The 13,633-nt window shown below is 41.7% G+C and overlaps 1 protein-coding gene across 8 annotated transcripts in view; it reads right to left on the minus strand.

The window, feature by feature from the left end:
- TBC1D24 (TBC1 domain family member 24) overlaps positions 1 to 13,633 on the minus strand; it is a 30,853-nt gene continuing 17,220 nt past the window's right edge. For all 8 annotated transcript variants that reach the window (XM_075165763.1, XM_075165765.1, XM_075165764.1 and 5 more), the window contains 5 exons: positions 10,068 to 10,226; positions 9,041 to 9,104; positions 6,879 to 6,974; positions 5,994 to 6,228; positions 1 to 4,487 (listed from right to left, as the gene is read on the minus strand). In XM_075165763.1, the coding sequence (XP_075021864.1) occupies positions 4,333 to 4,487; positions 5,994 to 6,228; positions 6,879 to 6,974; positions 9,041 to 9,104; positions 10,068 to 10,226 (709 nt within the window). In that variant the 3' untranslated portion in view covers positions 1 to 4,332. The remainder of the gene's footprint in view (positions 4,488 to 5,993; positions 6,229 to 6,878; positions 6,975 to 9,040; positions 9,105 to 10,067; positions 10,227 to 13,633) is intronic.

Raw genomic sequence — 13,633 nt, forward strand, 5'->3', positions numbered from 1 at the left:
TCCAGAGTCAAACACCTTTTAATGTAATCCAAAATTCTGCACAGTGACAAAAATACCATCAACGTAGGGCAGCGATTCCAACGGTAGGGTAGAAAACCAATTCAGCAGCACACCACCAGTCATCTGAAGAGAAACATCACACCAAGTAATACACACACTCATCTCAACTATGAACGGTCTGAAATTCATGACAGAGAGCTGGCAGAAAGGCATCTCAATGCAAACAGCCGGGTGCCCAAGCCTCCAATCCGTCCAACAACCGGACTCCGGGTGTCAGTCGCCGGAGCCGAGCTCTTCCAGCGCCGTGGCTGCAGGCGAGCTCTTGGTGCCCGCTGGCCGTGGCATCCGCACCGATACGGCGACTGCGTGGTCAGTGGGCAGAGGAGCTCGCTCCCCACCAGAAGTGAGGATGGATTTCCAAGGACGCCATTTCAATGCACCCACACGAATAGCAGTTGATCGGTCTGCAAGTGCCACCCCTCCATTGCTAAACACAGATCTCTGTTGGCGTGAAGTTTAACTCTTTAAAGAACAGTACTGCCCGCCCCTTCCATTTGTCAATACAGAGGAAATGGGAGTTTTTCCCTTCCCTTTAATTGGCCTCTATTAGTAAAAGACCGATTAACGTGCTTCATCAGAAAGGGAGCGTGTCAAAGTGCATGATCTGTAGGCATAACTGGTTTTGAGCCCAGCGATGAAGTCTGGCTAACAGCTGGAAACCGTTCCTGTGGCCTGGAAACAGCTTAGATGCCATTTACAACAAATTCAAGTTTCTGACGTCAGGAGTTTCTAGTCTTTTCTGCCTTCAAGAGAATATTACAAAGCCAAAACGGCTTCTCAGGAAAGCAAATATGCTCGTGAAGAACTGTGGTAGCTGACGTCCAGCCTTCAGCTCTCCAGCTCCACACCAAACAGCAGCTCAAGCGGCACTGGCACCCTCGCTGTCACTGCTGCCAGCAGGACCACAAACAAGACTACAAACTACATCAACAGTTGTTCAGAATTACAACGTGACCAAAGCACTTCACAGCTGGGGTACTTCAGATAATTTTGTCTGTCTGATAAGGCGCCCATTGTAGTCATTGTCTTAAAAACCAGTCTGTGGTCTCCATCTCAACAGTTTTGCATGTTACACAAACTCTTGGCTTAATGACCTGAACTTTGGTATACAGTTGGTCAGCAACAGCCATTAACTACACAGACAAAAAAAATGCCTCTTTGCTACCGGAAAGAAATTCAAGTCACGATGCTATTCCTCTAAGGTGTCTCACAACGAGAATTACACGAGGATTTGCACGTGAAAAGGAACACTCATTTTTACTGAACAAAAGGATTGTGTGAAGATGACACAGCACTGTACAATTCCTCCTGCCATGTTATTGCAGCCTCGTGCTTATTCAGGCTATTCAAATTTAAAGCAGGCATACTGCAGCAGGGTGGTGCTGTATGGAACTAAAGCCATCCCCGCGACATCCCCGCCTCAAGACCAACAGTCAGCGGAAGGAGGATGACCTGTCCACCCTTCCACCCCCTGCTGTGGCTGCAGTCTCACACAGGTCATCGCTCGGACGGCGCGGGGCACAGCGCGTGCTCCACGCACAGCCGCCCCGCTTGCAAACGCACAGAGAGCGCAGCTGTCGGACGCCGCCAGCCACCCAGCACAACGCCTTACTTTAAGAATCAAGATTTACCTTTAGTCCCATGCAGAAGACTGGTTGGCCATCTAGATGAGCTACAAAAAGGGGACTTTTGTGGGCCTCCGCTGCCGGGGGTGGGGGGGTCAGAAGTTGTACTCACCTGACACAAGGGAAGCTGAGCTGAGGCCTGCGATTGACTTTCGGAAGAGACTCAGATGCCTAAACCTCACTGATTTCAGTACTGCTCCTATGATGAATTTCTGAGCAACTATGAGTTATTTCTGATTTCAAATACCCAAATCCCTGTGCACGAAGAACAGAGCAGGGAAGGGAATAGTGTTTCTTAGATATGGCTTAAGACACGGTATAGTACTCGGGTTTCGCTGACATAGTTGCATCCAGCAGGGATGGGGAGTAAGAAAATCACATCACCACCGCCAGCTGCAGGAAAGATTTTGCAGATAAAACCTATTCATTTCGAGTGTAATACTAAAGTCCCACAAATCCTGCCAACACACAGCTCGAGGGAATTTCTGACAAGTTAACAAGCTGAAAATTAATGCTATTGTGTGGTGGTTTTTTTTTTTCCAAGGGCTCCTCAAACAAGCGTGAAAGAGAGGAGATAGGGACAAAACTGAAATCCCACCTACATTTAAGAGAACCTACTAAGTGGGATACATTTTTTTTGAGTGATTTGTTTTGTCTGAGGAAGCTTGTGAGATACTAGCAAGTGCAGAGTGATACAGCTAGCTTTGAAAAAATAATAGAAGGCAGCATCGGCCAGTATTTGTAAAAAGCCAGATATGACTGTTCAAGTTCCTCTCCGTTAAAATACATTAAGTATAACTGAATTATATCTTCCCTTCTAGCTCAGTCAAGCTTACGGTAAACTATGAAAAGACAGCTGGACAGAAGTCACTGAGTGGGAGGCAGGAAAGAAAGACAGGCCCAGTGCTGACTCTCAAACAGGGTGAAATAATCTAACTGCAAATATAAATGGTGCAAAAGACATCTTGAACTGTTGTATATGAAGTCTAATATTTCAAGTAGTTATTTTGACAAAAATTCAAAATGGCACCGTAAGAAGCAAATCACATTTTTGCCAAGTTTGTTCATGTACTTTGCAAGAGGCAACACTTTACCAAAGCACATGGTATTTTCGTTGATGGCAAGCTAAACAAGCCAACATTACCAACAAGACTCACCTGTGACCTCTGAATATTAACATGACCCTGTCCAGCCTAGCTGAGATTTTATCACTATAAATTTTTAATTTTTCCTTTTAATGAACTTCAAGTTTAAGTAGTAATAACATTTCCCCCACTCTAAAGCAATTTTTTAGATTGAACTGCTGAAAAAAACAGCAATTCCTCTTTCCCCTCATTTCACTTGTTGTGTTTGCTAGCGAATTACCCACTGATAGCTCTGGACTATCCATTGACGTTTATGTACTTGCGCTTCTTGTGGGAAAAGTTCTACAGCAGATACTGAAACTTTTAGGTAAAGACACTGGGCAATTGCCTCCAGACATCACATGCCACAAGACATGCTTGCAGAGAACTGTATGAATTCTCAGGAATGAGCAAAAGTCTCTTTGCACCATCCAAACCCTACCAGAACACCGCTGGCAAAAAGGCGTTACCTTTTTCAGGATCTCATCACTGGGAAGACTCATGATATGGAGAAACAAGCGTCGCCTAGAGTTCTGCTGGGAAACTCAACCACCCCCCGAATAATATTACACAGAAGATTTCCCTCCCACCTCCCTTCATTTATTTATGGGGAGAGCATTAAGCTTCTGTATCACAATGTCTAATTCCCCGAACACGTAGGGATATCAGCAGAGTTATTCTCAGATTTAAAGCTCCATTTCAGCTTCCAGGAAACACGAAGAAAGGGAAGTTTCTGAGCACTGCATATACGCTCTGGCTTTCAGCTGCCTGAAACATGAGTCAGTTTAAAGTCATTATACTGATATGGAATAGGAATGTAAACAAAATAAAGCCTGTGAGATATCGTTGTCCAGTCTAGATGCCTTCCTCAGAGGCAGACTCCTCAAACAGATGCAACTGGAATGCGTCAAGGGTTCAGGTACAAGGAGAAGGATAACTAACAATCATGGTTCTTGTGTGAATTGAGAGCTTTCATAACTTATGAAATGGTACTGAGAATAACTCATGATTTGTCTGCACAATGTCTGCTTATAGTAGGGCAATGATTTTATGAACTAATGTTCTACGTCAAATCTGAGGTCATCAATGTTCCCTGTGAGCGGACACTTGATATTCCTGGCTCGCGCCAGACACTGGTGCCAGTGGCACACAGCTCTACAGTACACCTCAGCCGGCTCTGTGCCTCTGAGGAATTGCATCAAACTGCAAACCTATCCTGTGATACGGACTTGTATCCATTTAGGATGGTTTGAAATCATGACATTTTCATTTTTACTTAATAACAGGACCTGAATCCAGATCTCTAGAGGTACAGAGCTGAGGAGTTAATCAGATACATTACTTCACCTTGACCTGTCTTAAATAAAATAAGAGTAAACAACTAAGCCCTGCATTCAAGTGCACCACTTAGTAATTACTAAAAAACACTGAGCCCAGCAGAAATTATGTTCTAACTTGGCTCCTGCATTAGAATTTGCCTTGGGAATCCTAGGACGATTGAAAGACTAGTTGATTAATGATAGTCAACCATTCATGGTGTCCCTGAAGCCCCACACCTCCAAGACAGAGATCTGGAAGCTTTCAGAGCACAATGGTTGATTATTGAAAGTATTGCAGTGGCTGGTTCTTCCGTGGTTCAGATCTGCATCGAGGTAAAGAGCCTGGCCATCACCACCTCCTGTGAAGAGACAAAGACAAGTGTAAGGGTGTCACTGCATTTCTTAGCATGGGAAACGGTTATAAAACAACACCCCCCAAAACCCCAAACAAACCACAACACAAACCAGAACTTAAACGCTTTTCCTGTGGGAACAACTGGAAGCCCTAAGTGATGTTTGCTTGCTGCCTTCAGGTGTAACAGATTATGATCAAATGCATAGCTTTTAAATGACACTATCAGAACTGGATGATTTTTTTTTTTAATTTAAAAAAAAACAGTAATGCAAGTCAGTAAGAACAAGGAGCCTGACTCAAATGCCTGCATTTAAGATTTGTTTTTCAGTGCTGGAGGATCTTGGAAGCTACCAACTGCGTTTTTCTTTACTCCAGTAAAGAAAAAGCAAAGAATTCTGTTAGCAGTCAAAAATCAAAGTTGGGAGAATAACAAGATTAGTAACGGCACTGCACTGGCTTGGTCTTCTAAATCATTATAAAACACGTCAGAGTTAAAAGCATTTTGATTATCTGTGGGTCTATGTCAAGGTTCACAGAGTCAGAAAATGCAATGAAGTGAAATAAATTTAGACAGAAATGTGTTAGGAAAACGAAAAGGAAGATTCCCCTATTGCTTGTAGGGCAACCACCTAAGAATAGCTACTGAAAACATCTGAAGAATCAAACGGGTGGAAATTCTGGTCTACAGCTGGAATTGTGTACAACAATCATTTCTATGTATCTACTACCCAAGCTTGTGTTTCTCTTATTGCTACCCATAGTGGGTAGCAATATATATATTTACCCCATGGTAAATATAAGTGACTCTCTCCTCCAAGGCTGATAGGAAGAGCTGGTGGGATATATGCTCAATAGTAAAGATCTCTGAAATATCTGTGATACATCATTAACAGTGATTTCTAATTCAGTTACACACGCACTGAAGCTCTCACCAGCCCTGCTGATACTGGAGCAGCCCAACTTACGGTCGCACGCTGCTAAGCGGGGAATCAGCCGACACCTGATGTTACAGAGGAAGTCACCAGGCTAGTTGCTCTCCTAACAAGTGTCAAGTAAAGCTTTTCGGGAAAAGGACAACTACTATTTTATACCTGTGCCTTGTAAATCCCATTTAGGTGACAACTTAACTAAGCAGGCTTTTGCCAAAGTCAGCAGCACCACAGATCCAATAAAGTTCCAGGAGAATAAACATGTTTTATAGGCTACCCTGTCTTTCAAAAACCTCAGTGCACAGTAAGTTCCTCTTCAAGAACTATTTCTCATCATGAATTAGGCAGTATGAAGGTATGGCTGTGTTTAAAGCTATGAGTTACTACCTTACTCTAAAATGCTTGATATGCAAGTTTTCCCACAGAAAATTTTTGTTGGGTAGTAATAATCAGGTTTTGGCCACTTTTATCTCTAACTGCAGTGATACTGAAATACATGCATGGTGAATACAGGTGACTCTTATCTAAGGCAGATAGGAAGAGCTGGTAGGATATAGGCTCAAATTCTCACACTGACTTACCTATAATGATGCATTCGCTGCTGCCAGCCATGAACATGGAGGCTGTTTTGGAAGGCAAGTTGAAGTGCCGAGCCGATAAGAAGGGAGAAAGGCGATCTGAGGGGTCTGATGGGACACTGCTGGAAGAGAGGGTGCTGGAAGCTGGTGAGGCATGATTTTCTGGCTCTGAACCAGTCGTGGCCAGTTCTGGGTGTTTTATGATCACCCACTCGTAGCGTTCCACTTCTGGCTGCAGCTGCATAGGGGCAGAGAAGAGCAAAGCTTTAGTTAGTGCACATGCACTACACAGAGAGCTCTGCACAGCAAAGAACATTCAAGGGATCAAACTATCTTTTAGGTCAGATGTTACTTTCTTTATACTTTTGCTTTTCAGGTGTTTGAAGAAATGATGCAGTGTTTTCTGAGTTCATAGAATCATAGAATGGTTTGGGCTGGAAGGGACCTTAAAGACCTTAAAGATCATCTAGTTCCAACCCTCCTGCCATGGGCAGGGTCACCTTCCACCAGACCAGGTTGCTCAAAGCCCCGTCCAACCTGACCTTGAACACTTCCAGGGATGGGGCATCCACAACTTCTCTGGGCAACCTGTTCCAGTGCCTCACCACCCTCATAGTGAAGAATTTTTTCCTTATATCTAATCTAAATCTACCATCTTTCAGTTACTTTATTACATCTTTTAAGAAAATATTCAGTGCAAGGGGAGAAAAAGGGTTACCACAAAACTGAAAAGCAAAATTTTCTCCTCCACATTAAGCGTTCAGTAGACTTTATGAACTAGGAGGGCATATAATCCATCCTCTTCAAGTAGGAGGGAAGTAAGAGTTACTCACACCAGTACAGCGGTTCTGCCTTGTCACTGGGTAGCGACAATAAAATTTTACTCACCCTAAATACAAAGCACTCCCCAGTTCCAAAGAAACTCAGCTTGTTCCCTCCTCGCCTGCGCTCGCTCCAGTCAGTTGACAGATAAGCACCACAGACCTAGCACAAACAGCACCGTCAGGAGGCTTTCCATTGAAGAAGAAAGTGTGTTAAACCAACTGACACCAACATTTCAGAGTCCAGAATGGAACGTTTTATTGTAGTTTGATTTCCAAAATCTCTGTATCAGTGGATTAAGGCAGCGATGTACTTGTATCTAAAGATAGATTTAAACTGCTTTAATCCACGGGTGGGTTTCATAAATTATTTCACATCTCTGAGGCCTTAAAGGAGAAATGTTCCAAAATAACCCCAGGTACCAAAACAGAAATCACTCCAAACTTGTAAAGCCTGACTTCCACTTCCTCATTTTGGCATCCAAAGCAACAGTATTGTCACAAGTTACAGTATGAGCAGTTCTGCCTGAACATTTTCTGGTCATAAAGAGTGGCCTTGGTGGCTTTCTCCATTTCAAACTGTAGGTTAAAATCAGCTTAGCTAAGTCAATGCTGAACTAGCTCAGATATTTAAAGCAGCCTATTCAAACAGCATATGGTTTGCTAGTTTCCAATAAAGAAAAACATAGCCTTAGAGGGCTGAGCTTTTCTGTGAAGTCTTTTGTTTGCACTAGAAGAATTTCTCGCTACCACCAACAAGCGTCACTGCCAAGTGGACATAGACCAAACAATGAAGCTCTAAGAATGGAATGAAAGCAACCCTGCATTTTTTTTCCAGATACTATGGTTAAACAGAATTGTTCTAAGGTACATTTGCTGTTTAGCTTCCACCAGCATTACAAGCAGAGCTCCTAGGACAAAATTACTGAAGAGCAATTTTTTATATAGATAAATCATACGCATAAACAAAAAGATGGCTCAGAATGCTGTTTGATCTGATATGCCCGAAGTACATGAGAGCCAGAAAATCAAAAGGCAAATTTTCTTCTTTCTAAAATGTAACTATAGACATACGAATAAAGGATGAATGTAATCCTTTGCAAAAAAACAGAAAACCCACAACCAAAAACCTCCATACTTTTCTCCTCCTTTTTTTGTTTGGACTATCTTTTTTTTTTTTTTGAGGGGTAAGAAACAAATCATACTATCATACCAGCATCACTTACAAAGCTAGACTTTTGACATGCTCCAGGACAAGAAGCAAAATAACAAATATTTTCCCTCTTCCCTTTCGATACCACGGGCATTCTACAAGCCATTGGCATGTCAATGCAGGCCTGGGATGGCCAGAAACCATACACAGAACTATGAAACAGCTTGGAGCATCAGCATTAGGTAGGTGCAAGTAAGGGTAGAAATGGTCTTGTTTCATGGACAGTCATCCTGCAGGAACGTAAGCAGCCCACAGGCGGCAATAATAGCTTAACGTTATACACAGAATATTTAGAAGTCATGCACAGTGGCGCAGACAACCAACGCTCATCACAGGAAGCACCTGTGTGCCCTCCTTTGGAGATTCCAGGAAGCTTTTTTGTTTTATGCATTATTTTTTTAAACAAGCATGAGATGAAGCTAATGTTTCTGTTTTCACATTATGTTGGCCAATATTATCACACACAGTAGAGCAGAGAACCAGCACTCATTAGATAAGGCACCTGAGTGCACTCCTCCTCAGGTTCTGAGTGTTCTTGTTTTATTTTATTTTTTCAAACAAGAATGAGATGAAGCTGAAGCTTTTGTTTCCACATTATGTAGTCCAACATTATTCATACCATTTGAATTCTGCTACTTTCTCTCCTCATATGCTGGAGAAAATGAAAATATCTTCTATGAATCATGAGTTTCTTAACACAATTCCCCAGCCTCTCCCTCTGATTCTGCAATCAAGAGAGTCTGTCCAAGAGCTCAATGAGTTACTCTAGTCCATCATCCCCCATTACTTACAAGAGAAAGAACAGCTGACCAAGACCTAGTTTATAAGGTTTACCCAAGAATGCATAGTAATCAACAAATGGAACCATTTGAAGCATGCATTGTTAAAAAACCAAAACAAACCCCCAAGCAATTTCAGGTCCCTCGCTTCTTCATTATAAACAGTTGTGTGTTGCAATACAGCATTACATAACTGGCTAAAACCTAATTTAATCAGTTGGCTTTCACCTCACTCACCTCTTTTGCTGTGGTCTTGATGAGGAGAAGAGTTGGTTCGTGTCCCTCGCTGTGAGAATAGAACCTGAAGTGCAGAGTACACAAAAATGAGCACTCAACTACCACCGACTGCAGTTCTTTTCCTCCTTAACGTCAGGCACCACCTCCTCCGCCAACTGATGGCATGGCAAAACGAGACATCTGAAAACTAAGCATATTCCTGCAAATGCTTTCTACCATCCATTGTAAATAACAGTTGAGTGTAAACAAATATTATCAAGCAGTTCTCTACTCAGTTCTCTGTACAGTTGTTTATGCCTCTGCAGAATCACTAGAAGACTACCTATCACAACAGTGGCATTTTACAGCATTTTGAATAAAGACAACCTAAAGGAAGTTGTGTCCTGAGGACTGATGGCTGTGTCCAAACAGCTTTCAGTTTTCATAGAAAATAATTATGATGCATTCTCTTTGCTTGCTTTTGCTTTTCCTCATAGGCATATGGGGCTGGGACAGCGGGCCACTCCCCACCTCAGTACCTCAGCTGCAGATGTTGAAGTCATTATAAGAGCTATAGGACCATAGCCTTCTGTCTCAAGTGCAAGGAGAACTTATATCTCGTTTATCCCACTTTAAAAATAACAACAATCAGATTCATAGGTAGAGGAATCCCCAGTTTCCAGTTCCCTTATTCTTTGGCTCAGTTTGAATGTGGTTATTTATCAAAAGAGCCCGCAGAGCAGCCACTGAGTTAAACCATTCGTACCCAGGGGGGAATGAACCAGTCTCAGAGCAGCATATTCTGTGAACTGATGCAAGTTTGACTTCTCCAATTGGTCCTGGACAGTTTAAAATGACTTGCCATGTTCTGGCATATGAAGTATCCTGGTCAAATGCTGCAGCCAACAGGAATTTGTCACATTTACATCCCATCGCTAATAATATTCTTCAGATCAAGTTCTGACTAGGCACGGCCTTTTTGTCAATCCAGCGAACAGTTGCTCTTTATAGCCCTACAGTAGAGAAGAGCGGGGAAGGTTTTCCTTACCTGCTCAGACTACAGCCATGTTCCAAGGTGGTGAAAAGCAAGAGGGGCTGGCAAAGTGCAAATCGCTCTGGGATCCATGACCAGATATCTCGCATCTCTTTGACAGAGACAATTCCAGACTTGAAGTTCTCAGCATGAACTGCTAAGTGCACATTCTGCCTGAGGAATACAATACAATACATTGAGAAACAATAACTTAAAAACAAAACAAGTTTCGGATTACTGGACAGCAATATGCAAAGACAGCTGAACGCTAGAAGACCCTAGCAGATATGCTATTGTTCAAAGTTTCAGCCCGTGGGATTAGAAGGCCATGACTTAGTGAAGACAAACTACTGCAGTTTAACATAATCCTCAAGAGGTAGCGATCTGGCCTTACTGAAATATCTGGAGCAATTCCTCTGTATGGCAGCTGTGGCCTGCACGCACCTTTATATATAGAGGACATAATGGTGAGCCAGCTAGGATGACCATGACCTTAAATAGACCAAATTATATTTGCTGTTTGAGACAGTCTCACTGGTGCTAGTATTTAAGCATAGAACAGAATACCTAAAGAAACAGCCAGGATCTGAAAGGAAGAGGTAATACTTTTTCCCCGTCTGAGGTCCTAGCTGTATCATGGAACTGGAGAATTCCTAAAACCCTCAGAAGTCTTAGAGGAATCAGTATTACCACGCCAAGCAATTTTAATCCAAGGCAAATATTTGAAGCTTTTGGAAAGTTCCACCTCTTGGAAACATGTCATTACCAATGACTTCCACTTCATTAAGAACCAAAGAAGTTCCTAGGTTCATGGTTACAGACGGAGCCTGAAAACACAAAAAAATGCTAGACGCTCACACTGGAAAGCAAATCCCCATACACTCCAGAGGGGTCTAATACAATTATAAGAACTGATTCATGGCTTTTAAACACTTGAAGGTAATAATAATAATAATAATAGTAATAATAATCTTAAACAGCCTTCATTTCTCAGATTAAATAAGCACACAAACTCAGAGCCTGGGGATTAAACAAGTGTTACTGCATTCGTGGCCGACGTTAAAAGACTTTTAAAATGCAAGGGTGACAGCCAAGTACGTGGTGGAAGTGACATAGGAACTTACACAAGATACTAAATTACGGCGTAGCCATTAGTTAAATGAAGCTTTAGGCAGTTTGCTCTGCATGCAAGAGTTCAATTGCAAGTATTTGCCAATTTCTGGCAGTTTGGTTGTTTGGTTTTTTTTTTTTTTTTGGACAATTACACATTTCTTTCCACTCAGTTTTGTCGAACATAAAGAGGATCTCAATACTGCGTATCTGCAGGTATCTGAATAGCTTAGCTCACTCCCTAGAACACACAACCTACACATTTTTTATTATTTTTCTTGCTTGTAGTACCAAGAAATCAGCAGCATTTGCACTGTACTTTAGGGCGGCGCTTGCTTAGAGACATTGGGAAATGCTTTCTGAAATTTATTGTAGCTGCCTTAGTGTCAGCACTTCTAATGAAGTGACTCCTTAGGTGACTTAAAAAAAAAAAAAATTACTGCTTCCTCTAGCAAAATGAACCAAATCACTACTTGCATTGCTACCCTGCATTATTTAAGTAGCAAGGAACTTATATGGACACCTATTTAAGCAAGCTGCAACTATTAATGGGTTTTAAAACTTACAGTATCACTGACTAGGACATTATTTGTGCTTTTAAACACAGCAAGCTGAGGCACAGGGGAGTTCAACTGAAGCAAAGTATGAGCCAAGACTTGAACCCACATCTTCAGAACCTTATTTTAGGTCTCAGCCCTCCCGGTCCTGTCTGGTCTGCATCTAAAGACTGGTGGCACTATGGAACAGAGCTGAGAAACAAAGCCTTGGTTTCAGTTAATCAGAAATTAGATTTTTCTCACATTCAAGAAATTAAAAAATATTCAGGGCAGTCAACTAGTTTATTACAGTAAATTTCTGGAGGAAAAGTAATGATGATAAATAAGCTAAGAGTTAGTAGCAAATATCAAAACAGTTTTAAACTTACTTAAACCTCGAACAAGCAAGCCTCATAATTATTTGTATGCTTGGTCTGTACATTTTTCACACTTATGTGATCTGTTTGGGCAACTAAACTTAAGTACTTTTTCCTAAAAGGCTCTCGACCTCAGTTCCCTCTGTTCTTTCTCCTGACTACTATGAAATGCCGATTTAAGGACTTTCCTACCCAGGCCCCCCTCGAAGCCCGTGTTCAGCAGTATTCATAGTACACATCACTTTCACTACCCTGTGTCTTCCTACAACTTTTCCATGTAGGTAGGATATCACCTTTACAAACAGATCTTTCTAGATCTGTTTACTAGAAAGCATTTGCCATTGTATTGGCCATTTAAAACTATTCCAGGCATGCTGTTCCTGCCCTTTGAACATCACGGCGAATCATTTTATATTTAATGTCACCATTCAGTTACTAAAACCTAGACCATAGCCTGACCTAAGGATTTGAAATAAAACCTGCTATTTCCCAGTTACAAATCACAGCTGCAGGTGCTTAAGGCTGAAACCTGATACTGTGTGGGGACCAGTGTCAATACACAGCCTGCACCTACGGCAAACCAAACGCTGGGCTGCTTAACAAAAATACAAGTTTTTTTGGCTGGGAAGGGGGTCAGAAAATTGCAACTAGAATTACAAGTGTCTAACCTGTATTCCTCAATAATTCATGTTGGCTTATTGGGATCGGCATGACTACTTTCTATTGATTGCTGATGTTGGAAAGACATGTTCAATTGTTATTATCCCAAAGGAAATTAGATTTAGAAAAGTAGCACAATTTAAATGTTTAATAAAGCAGCTTATTTGCTATTTTCATAGGACTGTTGTTTTTACAGCTATATCATTAATACGATGTGCTTCAGAGACCTCAAAGTTCCTGAAGATAAAGCCAATGTTGACGACATGCGGTCGCAGCTGTCACAGTGGATATGCTCTGTATGTATTCCAAGACAGCAAATACCATACTCCAAGGTATGACTCACTGAATTACATCTTCCTGCTCCACTTTGTTTTGGGTCAAATCTTACAGGGTCTGCATTATCTTTAAAATCCATTCTAATTTCAGTTAGCGTATGGTAGAAGTGATATGTTGTTTCTCAGTCATAAGTAGCAATATAAGCCATATATGTGGCGTGTAAGACTGAAACCTAATCCTGTGTTGAGATCAGTATCAACAGACACTCTGCATCTACCTAAGTCCCCTCAAACCCGAATTATGTGCTTCCCAGCAAAATCAAGGCTTTCTGCTGTTTTCAGAACATTGTAACGACAGTAAAAGTCGGACATTCGAATGGACATTGACGATTTGCTTGGCTGGAATTAACAGTCTGCTGATTTATTAGAGGTAAAATCCTCAACACACAGGATATGATATGAAACATGCTTTGATAAGTCTCTTAAGGTGTTCCTTCAGACATGAAAACATGAGGAAATTAATTCCAATTTTGATTTTATAAATTAGTACAAATGTTAGCGTGCATCACTCACTAAAGTTAACTCAGGGCACCTGCAACAAGGCCAGAAGATTCTCAAAGGCA

Source organism: Calonectris borealis, chromosome 16 (genome assembly GCF_964195595.1).
Source record: "Calonectris borealis chromosome 16, bCalBor7.hap1.2, whole genome shotgun sequence".
NCBI classification, from domain to species: Eukaryota; Metazoa; Chordata; class Aves; order Procellariiformes; family Procellariidae; genus Calonectris; species Calonectris borealis.